The following is an 11012-nucleotide window of genomic DNA, read 5'->3' as shown; positions in this document are numbered from 1 at the left end:
CTTTCCTTTCCAACCGCTGACAGATCTCTGGATCTATGTGAGGGTGACAGTTACGACCTTATAAAAGAACACTTTTCTCACCATTTTAAGACCATATGTTATAGAGCTGAGTTAAACGGCAATACATGAAGATCTGCCCTCATCATATGTTCTGAGTGTACAAATTTTCTCATTTTTCTGAAGAAATCACAACTTAAAGTAGCACTCCCCCATTCCCTCTCGTTCTCCCTCCCTGCCTCTCTCACTGTCTCTCTCTGCCCACGGCCCAGAATCTGGTAGCATTCCAGTGGTGGTGCGACTAGACAGTAGCGATGATTACGCAAGTAACAAAGCACAAAAAAAGATTTGGCTGCACACTATAATTTAGAGCAGCAATGCGCACGCTAATTAGGAGAAAGAAACATACTTAGAACAACAATCACTTTGGCTTTTCAAGATATATATTTATATATGTTTGTGTGTGTGTTTGTAAGCCTCAAATCTACAGCCACATCTACAGACAGAATTAATGCAACAGAATCACAATAAGATAACTGTATCTGGAATGGACAAGGCCCGGGGGTATGGGTATTATGGGAAGAGGGTAGACACATACTCAGTCTTGGCCAAGAGCCTGTCATGTTATCCTTAGACCTTCAAGGTGTAGTCTGGAATTGTCATAAAACATTGCTGCAGTTTTCTCACACTTACAAATTAATATTGAGTTAATGACTCAACATACAGACATCTTTGAGAGATTTCTTGCTCACACAAATGACCTGGCTCTGTCTTTTGGAGGGTTGTTTGTGTAGACATAGTAAGATGGAGAGTGATGATGACAATGGAACAGAAAGGAGCAAAGAAAGGAGGGTGCAAAGGAATTTGGGTTGGGGTAAGAGGAGAAATTGAGTAAGAACATGAGAGAAGGTGGACGTACAGAGCGTGCTGGTAATGAGGGTATCATGGTGTAAGTCATTCGGTGCAGGGCGTCTGTTTTCAGATGATAAGAGCAATGGGTGGACCTCCTCTTGCCCCACAGACCAGAGGACGTCAGAACTTGTTCATTGCTCCTGCCACACTCTACTGTTGACCTGATGTTAATTAGAATTAAAACAGTGATTCATGTTTGGCTATATTTCATGCCTGGCATACTGCAAAACCGACAATTTGCTCCATTTATTGTGTCATAAAATTTCAATATAATTATAACTCTATTTTGCACCTCTGCATCTACTGCTGTTTAAACATTTATACATGTAAACCGGGCTAATATCCCATTGCATAATATTACTACCTGTTATACAATTCTATTTTTAGCAGGCATTATGTCGAATTAGCCTTGTTGATTACATGTCTAATCATATAATGTGATAAATTTTGCCCACAAAGTAATGGAAATGTTAACGTTTTTTTCTACATAGATTGTTATTTTTGTGTTCCAGTGTTACACAGATTGTGCCGCACAGCATGGTCCTGCTCACTGCCTGGCTTGGTGGATCCTGGAGGTTGGTTCACTTAGTGTGGCAGCAGGTGCACAGCAGTGACGGGTATCTGCTGCTGCTGCTTCCTTCCCTCTGCTGAGATCTGAGACCCTAATCAAAGGGGAAGAGAAGGCACAGGGAAGAAAGAGTCTTACGTAAGTTAATTGTAATTTCTCCACAAGTGGAGGAAAATTGTACAATCACAGAGAAATAGAAGGGGAGAGAGACTTATAACGTAAAGACTTTTTTCACATAGTTATTAGAGCATATTTTTACAAAGAACATTAATAGAGTATACTTAGAAAAAGAAGGAAAAGAAAAAAAAACTGCAACAAACAAAAACATGTTACAAAAAGCCAAACCACATGACAGCAACCTTGTACATTATGTTTCATATTTGATTAGATTGTGTCATTCATGAAACATTTTTTTGGTTTCTTTTCTCATCAACATAACCAAGCACATAATGTAGGATCCATTTAAATTTTGCCAGTTTCAGACAGACAAAAAGCTTCCACTTTAAATCTGACTTTTATCATTGGCTGCAACATGAAAATGAGATCCATGTCTACTTTATACTGACCTTGGTAAACCTTGTTTGCTGTATATATTGCCAGGTTTATTAAATTTCCAGAAAGAAACTGTCAGATTATTGGGAGGTGAATACCTAATATGATATAACAGTGCAGACAGATGTAAATGAAATCATCTGCACTTTTCACAGTTTGATGTTGCTGGGTGCTTCCTTATTGTTGTTTATGTGTGAACGTGTGTAGTGGTACATGTGTATATGGCAGTACGTGGTGGGGGTTGGGGCTATGTGCATGTGTGAAGGCTTTTTTACACACATAAATTGTTCTCACAAAAACAGGTGTAACCCTCTGACCTGACCTCTCTCACTCACTGTATGACAATATTACAATTGTCTTTAAATCCCCTCCTCCCACCCTTTGAAGATTCCTTTTTCAAGCACTCTTTCTCTCTTTAGCCAATAACATGCCACCATTGTCATCTCTAAGTGTGATTAAAAGAAGAATAGGAGGCAGGGAACAGCAAAAGACAGAAACAGAGGGAAAATGAAAAAAAACAAAAACAAAATCAGTTGGTAGGTGAATTTAATGAATGGATTCTTGAGCAGGTGAGACTGGAACTGTTTCCTCTCAAAAGTGGTAAAAGAAATAGCCAGTTAACTCCAAAACCTGGTAGCAATTGACCAGGAACTGGCAGACCCCATTCCAGCAGGATCTATTGTACTTTGTAAAGTATTCCATCTGGTAGTAGCTGAGTGTGCTTGATCACAGGGAAGCAAAGCAGGAGAGAAAAAAAAATAATAACCTGGTCGGGGGTTGGGTCTACCTACTGGGGTAATGTATGTTTTCATGAGTCTGCTTCCAGTTAGTGCTGAGTGTAGTGGGGGTCAATCTTCTGTTCTTTTACGTATGCTCTCTGTTGTGAAACAACAATTACTCATTGCTTTGGCTTCTGTTCATATATTCTTCTTTCCATTTGAGTCTCTGATCAACCTCAGTACATTCACATTATAGTACATTGATAATTACTGTAATGAATTCTAATTAAGCTATTTTCACCCAATTATCTGAAACAAGGCACCACAGACAATCACAGCACTGATATACTGAAGTAATCTTCCAGTAACCATAACACAAATATACATAAGCATGCACACACATGCACACATGCATGTCAGTATAAATCCAATCTGACAGTAATATGTATTGTCCTTAAGTTACAAATTCACAAAAGAAAGCACTGCATTTTTAGGAAGGTCTCACAATGTTCTGAGCTTGAAAGTGATAAATAAAATATCTTTGTGAAAGTAAAAAAAAAAAAAGTATCTAAAATCAGCAGATTACTAATTACTTGTGGACAAAGCATGTTATAATTACATTAAAGATCAACCTCACTTTCTGATTAATTTCAACATCCACTTTGCATAAAATGTATATAAATAGATTTTATTAATCTGTTTTGCTTTCAATATAAATTATTCACATTTGAAATCAACAGTTCTTCTAGCACTGTTCAGTAGTCAACATGGTCAGGAACAGTTTCCTAACAATTACTGCACGCTCCTACTCCACACAGAGCTAGGCATTATAGCTGTACATAGATGCAGTGTGCACTGGTGAGTGTATGTGTGTGTCAGTTATTGGGGAAGCCATAGAGGAAAGCTGGTCACAGAAGTGCCCATATCCATGTGTTAGACTAAATTAGAGCTGTGAAGAATGTCTTTTCCTCCTTTTCCCCCACACAGATGATAATATGCAATCTTGTCTGTGTTTGGAATCCACCCATATGCTCAACTATATCCACTTCCAGCACTGCTGCTGTGCTGGTACTATCCCAGTGGAAAAGTGTAGCTCCACAACCCCTCAGCACCCAGGGTTCTGTGTGTGAAAATAAAGCAGAAAAGGAAGCCACAGACAGGCCCTGTGATGAAAAAGAAGGACACATTGCTCACACATGTTCCTTTTAATGAAGGATTTAATAACAGAGCTTGGGGTTGAGTGTTAGTATAGTTTAATTTAGCTGCCCTCATTGAAATAACATTCATGATCTTTATCTGAGCTCAAAAAAAAGAAAGAAAGAAAACTAAACAGGCTACTTTATATTTTATTCTTTTTTCAACTATAATCCTATCAGTGTATCCAAACATAGATATTTCACTATAATGTAAAGTTATATCCACATTAAACTATTTTGTTGTATATTTTTGTTATAGCAATATATTGATATTTACTTTATACAGTACTTCCTTCGTTGGATGTTCCTAACAGGCCATATTGCCAGTGTAAATTTGTTTTTACGTAGCTCATCATTGCATATACTGTATGGTCTTATTCTTGATTTGTCTTAGCTAAATAAAACAATGTTCAGATACGTTCAAACAAAATATGTTTAATCAGATGTTCCTGGGGTATACATTTCAGCAGCTCATTATAAAACATTTTACACAGGCATAAAACTAAATGAATCAATTAATTGCGGTTGAATATAAAACGGTAAAGGTCCCACTCACACGTTGAGTTGTGTGCATGCATTCTACGACACAACATCATTTCTTTTTTTCAGTCTCACTGTAGTGGCATGGTTCGAACATATGACATCAATTCGGAGCAATTAATGCCTCCAAATGAATCACTTCTGTGCAAAGAATAGTTTTTTTAAAGACTAAAAAGAAACAACTTTCTTTAGCTTGCAATTAGTGTTTCATCAAAATTGATTGCACAGTGTGCGAGTCCTGTTCTGAAACAACAAATTGAATTATCTTCCCATCCCCCATACAGTTCTAGAATTTTACAACTCGGATGCAAAAATGTGATCATTTAAACGTTACTGAAGTTGCATCAAATGTTAAACATGCGACATCCATAGGTGAACGTCGTTATTAGTGATTTAGTTATTGATGTGTTACCAGCTTATCATACTCAATTTCAGAATATTGGTAGCTGAAAAACTCGCAAACAAACAATGGTAAAAGAGGAGGCATATGCAGAATATTAACAGTTTGGATAAAATATTTGATGCAATAATTTGTACATTTCACTAATCACTACAAGAATAGCTAGCAGTCTACCAAATAGCTAACAATTCGTTTAAATGTATTTCTTATTTAGGAGTTTGAGCTAATTACTAAAATAAGCGGTTATAGTGATTGTACAGCAGATTTTTCACGCCGACTAAATATAGTACACCGCTGCTTTCTCATTTTCTCCCTGAAAACTCTGTGTGTGTGTGTGTGTTTGCGTCACATTCTATTGTGCACACTGTGTCACTGAAGCGGACTTTGTGCACTTCTTTCCGGCATAGCATGAGTTAACGTATTGAGTCGCGCTCAATGCATTCTGGGCTGTTGGAGGAGCAGCAATGGCGGCGAAAACAATGGTCTTGAAACTTTTCTCATTTATTTGGTTACATGTGATGCTCGCGTCTTCATCACTATTTTGTGACGCGGCAAAGTTGGCATGGGATGAAAATGGATACATACTCTATTGTCCTTGCATGGGTAACATTGCTACTTCTTTATTTGTTGTGATACCGTGTCATATATGGCACAGTTCGGCGCACATTGTATTTCGCTGTAGAATTAGCCAGAAATTCACAATTATCGAATCTTTTTAAATATTCGCCTGTATAGCTAGCTATCAGGAATTTTATCGTAGTAATTGGTCTAATTTGGTTGGTTTGCAGTTTAGATAGTGGCTACTTTTACGTGCCTATTGTAAGTTTGCGTATTGTATCAAAAGTTAATTGTCATGGCGTGTTCAGGCTGTCCAGCTGCCGTATTTCAGTTTTCTTTCATTTCTTAGGTCGGTTTGGGAATCAAGCAGACCACTTCTTGGGTTCATTAGCCTTTGCAAAAATGCTGAATCGAACACTGGCAGTTCCCCCCTGGATCGTTTACCGACACCACGCGCCCCCCTACACAAATGTAAGCACAGCACTATTTACAGTAACAACATTAAACTTTATACCTCCTAAAGCCTGGTGAGAGTGTAACCCAGTTAACGTGCAGGTGACAGAATTCAGAGTGACATAGTCTGACTTATCTTGAATTTCACAATTTTTCCAAGAATCAGCTGCAGTACATTAGTTTCTAATTCCTTCAGAAAGCTTTATCTGCATTTCAATCTGGCACAAATTGTGTGAACATGCACATACCTGTAGTGTGTTGTGCTGTTATTAGATCAGTTCTCTAAATCATTTTTAAAACGTTAAAAAAAAACTTAATATCTAATGCACTTGATTTAGATTAATCCTGGTGATATATGTATTATGTATGTATAAATGCAAACATATATTTGGTCCATAACTGCTGAGCTGTTCACTACACTCATAGGGGCTGTTTATGCTCTCTCATACAGCCCCTCCTCTCTGTCTCATTCAAGCTCATACTCTAGGATGGTGCCATGAGGAATGTCACTTCACCATACTGTATTTGAAAATTGTCATGTGCATTTGTCATAGTGCATTTTCTCCCCATATACAGATGCATGTTCCCTACAGGGAGTTCTTTCAGTTGGAGGAATTGGCTCGTTACCACCGGGTGGTGAGTCTGGAGGACTTCATGGACCAGCTGGCCCCAACTCACTGGCCCCCAGGCAACAGGATAGCGTACTGCTTTGAGGCAGCTGCCCAGCGAAGTGCTGACCGGAAGACTTGTCCAATGAAGGTTAGTGACACAAGGACTTGTAGCCCAACATGGATGGACAGGACCCGCAACTACCTTAGCAACAGTAGCAACAATGTTAATCATCAGGATGAGTATCATGTAATAAATGGACAGAAGATTTTGATGGCAGTGACCATTAGTGATGATTTATTTGTATCTTAAAACTTTGCAATGTTGTGTCTTGCTGTTTGTGTGCTATTTTAATGGTAGGATCTTTGTATAACATGGAATATGTGATCAGCTACAAATCTAGGGAAAATATAGTAGAAATAGACTGCTATCTGAAGGGATTTTGATATAACTGCATTTTCACCCAGTCGGTTCAAGATATGTTGCTTTAGATGTGTTGAACCTGTGTGTTTTAGATGTGTTGAAACTGCAGTGCAGTTACTTGATTTTCTGTAACTTTTAAGTAAATTGTAATTTTGAATGATGAATTGGTAAATTCTGGTATTTTCATTTGATATGGACGAGACACTTTACACAAGATAGCATATGAACTAATTTATTTTTCCTGTTCACTGTCCTGCTCTGTTGCCTTTCAACATGCAACATATACTTGACAATGCCTAAAATGCATCGTGAGTTCAGCTAGTAGGTGACATGACACCTCTGTATCCAGGCTCATATCCCATTTGCAGTGGTTAATGAAAGTGCACTCTTATTGTCAGGAAGGAAATCCTTTTGGCCCATTCTGGGACCAGTTTGCTGTGGAGTTTGACAAGTCTGTGCTGTTTGGGGGCATATCTTTCCACACGTACTATCAGCCACACTGGATGAAGAAGTAAGTGTTTTTGATGTGATGAGAAGGCCAGTAATGTCCTCTGGCTTGTGTTATAATTTGGGGGTTTTTCCATTTTGAGAGCACTCTTCATTGTTACGTGCCTTGGAACAGCTATATATGGTCACATATACAGCTGTGAACTGTGTATATCATCACATTTTCTACCTCAGAAAAAAATGTGGGAAAGTATTGGCTCGTCTTCATATTTGGCTTAACATTTCTCCAGCCTTCCTGTGGGAAAGCTCAATTTCCTTGGGCTGCACATCAGAAAGAGGCCTTGAAAGCCCTGGAAATCCAGCCCATGTCCCTGTGCTTGATGATGTCATGGTCCAGCTCTACTGAGCTGACTGTGTTGCACTGTATCCTGCATGAAATTCATAAATTTTGTGGCAATAAATGTGAGTAATGTAGATAGTCTTTGTTAGGAGCACCAGGCACGCAGGAAACAGGCAACCCTTGTATGAATTCTTATATTAAGGGGAAATATTTAGTTCAGCATTTGAGAATGATTGAGAAATGCTTGGTAGGTCCAGCCAAACCCTTTCCCTGGATCATATTCTGATCATGTTCTTGATCTCCCCCTCTCCTCTGCTCCCAGGTTCCCCCCCGCAGAGCACCCTGTCCTGGCTCTGCCAGGAGCCCCAGCCCAGTTCCCTGTGCTGGAAGAGCACGTTGGTCTGCAGCAGTACGTGGTGTGGGCAGACAAGATGGTGCAGCAGGGGGAAGGACACATCCAGGCTCTACTGACCAGGCCTTATGTGGGCGTACACCTGCGGATCGGTTCGGACTGGGTGAGCTAGGAATGAGCCTGCATGTGTGGGGTAGAAAAGTCAGACAGGCAAGCTGGCGAAAAGAGGACTCTGTTTCGGGGTTGGGCAGAGAGCTTGGTCAAAGGCCAAATTCACGCATGGTGGGATTGATTTACTAGAGTGTGACAATGTCTAATTTTAGTGCATGGAAATGGCAATCAGGAAGAAATGACCTGCTCAAATTTTGACTGGAGGGTAGAGGAATGGAAGAAATTCTGACACTTCAACACTTGGAGACAAAAGATTAGAATTACTGTGTCTTATTTTGGCTTTAACTATTATATCTTATTTCATGCTTTATTTTTACCAGCAGTAACTTCCCTTCTCATATATCAACATTTCCACCTGTGCAACTCATACAGGGTGAGCTTATACGATAGGTGCTGATGTACAGGAGTCTTGTATCTCACAAAGTAGACCAAGCTGAACCACAGCTGAACTGTGGTCAGCAAATGGCTGCATTTTTACAGCTTTTTAGCACTTTCTTTTATTACCAGCAATATGCAAAACAGTCTTCAGCTTTGCTAGCTTCTGTCCTAATAAATTTCTGCTGTCCTTGTCCCATCAGCAAAATGCTTGTAAGCTGCTGCAGAATGGAGAGGCGGGGCCTCACTTCATGTCATCCCCACAGTGTGTGGGCTACAACCGGCAGAATGCCCTGCCCCTCACAATGACCATGTGCCTGCCAGACCTGGCCGAAATCCAGCGTGCAATCAAGCTATGGGTCAAGAAGACCAGTGCCCGCTCTGTCTACATTGCCACTGACTCTCAGACCTACAGAGATGAAATCCAGAAGCTCTTCAAGGGCAAAGTGAGCTGATTTTGCCTGTTCTAGTTTTCTGTATACAATTGAAATCATAGTGCCTGACACATTCATATTTTTCAGGTATTTTGTTTCACAAGGGTTGATTGTGGACTGTCTTGTGCCGTTTCTTAATTTACACTTAATTAATTGGCCTTGCTGCTGTCATAGTATTAAAACATCCCTAGAGATCATTTTGAGGTTGTTTCTTTTCAGCTAAACAGCTAGTAAATTCTAAAAATATTTATTGAAATGTGGATTTTCTGGTAATGGCTTAATTTAGCTAAAATGACTTCAGATCAGTGTTTTCCTCCCTTTTCCCTCATCTGCTGCTGACCAGATCAGCAACCTGAAAGTGAGAACCTCACATGACTTTCTTAGGGGTAATCAAAGATCTGAAAGGATTGAGAATGTGCGGTTTGGAATGCAGTCATATGTAATGCATTGTAATGCATACCCTTATTTGGACAGTGAAAACCGCAAAATCATCTTGTCTTCTCTCCCAGTCTGCACAGGTGAAGGTGGTAAGCCTACAGCCAGACACAGCTCAAGTTGACTTGTACATTCTGGGTCAGTCGGACCACTTCATTGGAAACTGCGCCTCCTCCTTCTCTGCTTTTGTCAAGAGGGACCGTGATGTCCATGGACGACCCTCGTCCTTCTTTGGCATGGACTACCCTGGAAGGAATAAAGACGAACTTTAAAGGTCTCATTAAGGAGTTTTGAGCTGTAAGAATGGCTGGAAAGAGACACTGGTCAATCTGTTTAATGAGGCTAGAGTATCTGTTTACAACGGCTAGAATAACTGTAGATTGGTCTCGGGAGTAGCACTGGGATAGGATAGGTTTAAAAAAGGGAGCACAATCACATTTTTAGTGTTTTTTTTTTATTCCATGCATATTTAAATCTCCTATGGATGTCATATGCTGTTGACCTTTTAAAGACACAGCCTGGGTTATGGGTGTGTATGTATAATTTTATGTATATATATATATATATATATATATATATTGTGTGTGTGTGTATATATATATATATATATATATATATATATATATATATATATATATACATATACACACAAAAACATGCACACTTCATGTCAAAGGCACTATATTGATGTGCAAAGCATTTCAATATGTAAGCACTGTGTATGGTTACGCAAAGCTGGCTTACGCAAAGCAGCCAGCGTCATGGGGGTCTCCTCTTTCCACAATACAGCCATGGCTATATATTGCAATTTGCATACCAGCCACAGTGAAGGGAGCTCAGGTCACTTCCATAAGCCCCACTGCCCCTCTGTAATGCTGCCTGATCATGTGCTGTGACTTTTAGAAGCCCCCCTCTCCCTTCCTGTATACAACATTCAGCAAAGGGAACCAGGGGAGCAGGGCCCTTCTTTTTTCCAGGAGTTGGAAATTGACACAAGTACAGACACAGTAACCAATCCTGGAAGATACTAATTATAGGGGTGGTCCTGTCAGTCTCACTTCACATTCTCCCTGTTACTGGCTGACTGGAGTTTTGGTGAAGAATTACTGAACTGGCTGTTTGCTGGAATTCCTGTGCAGGAAGTCTTTGCAACCTTTACCTTCACCAGAAGAAATTCCACAGGTTAAAGACGGGTTCCATCTAGTCTGGAATACACTTGTTTTTTGTTTTTCTTTCTTTTCAGTTTATTTGGGGAAAAAAAGTCCAGTGTTTTTTCTTATTGATTATTTTGTTATGATTTCAGCATATGGGATGTAATACGGTTTGTGAGTAGAGGTGATGTCCTAGAAGAACAACATTTTGGTAACCATCACTACTGTACTCATACTTACAAAAAGAAAGAAGTTCTGAGACCAAGTTTGAAGACTGAAATGTAACCACACTTCTTGTCCCCAACCCTCTTCATTTACCTTACATTACCATTTACCTCCATTTAACTGTAATTATTGTAAACTTCCTGGGTTAACCAGGC

The 11012-nt window shown here is 39.6% G+C and overlaps 1 protein-coding gene across 2 annotated transcripts; it reads left to right on the top strand.

The window, feature by feature from the left end:
- Positions 1-1529: 1529 nt before the first annotated feature.
- Positions 1530-9990, top strand: pofut1 (protein O-fucosyltransferase 1). 2 transcript variants are annotated; one of them, XM_036534081.1, is made up of 7 exons: positions 1530-1615; positions 5792-5913; positions 6472-6654; positions 7326-7438; positions 8037-8229; positions 8816-9058; positions 9556-9990. In XM_036534081.1, the coding sequence occupies exons 2-7, from the start codon at positions 5845-5847 to the stop codon at positions 9751-9753; spliced, it is 999 nt and encodes a 332-aa protein (XP_036389974.1). In that variant the 5' UTR covers positions 1530-1615; positions 5792-5844; the 3' UTR covers positions 9754-9990. The 2 variants fall into 2 exon arrangements, with proteins under 2 accessions (XP_036389974.1, XP_036389973.1); XM_036534080.1 differs by lacking the exon at positions 1530-1615 and adding an exon at positions 5343-5487.
- The last annotated feature ends 1022 nt before the right edge of the window (positions 9991-11012 follow it).

The sequence above is a fragment of the Megalops cyprinoides genome, chromosome 7 (assembly GCF_013368585.1).
Source record: "Megalops cyprinoides isolate fMegCyp1 chromosome 7, fMegCyp1.pri, whole genome shotgun sequence".
Lineage (NCBI taxonomy): Eukaryota > Metazoa > Chordata > Actinopteri > Elopiformes > Megalopidae > Megalops > Megalops cyprinoides.
This window is presented reverse-complemented; position numbering and strand designations above follow the sequence as displayed.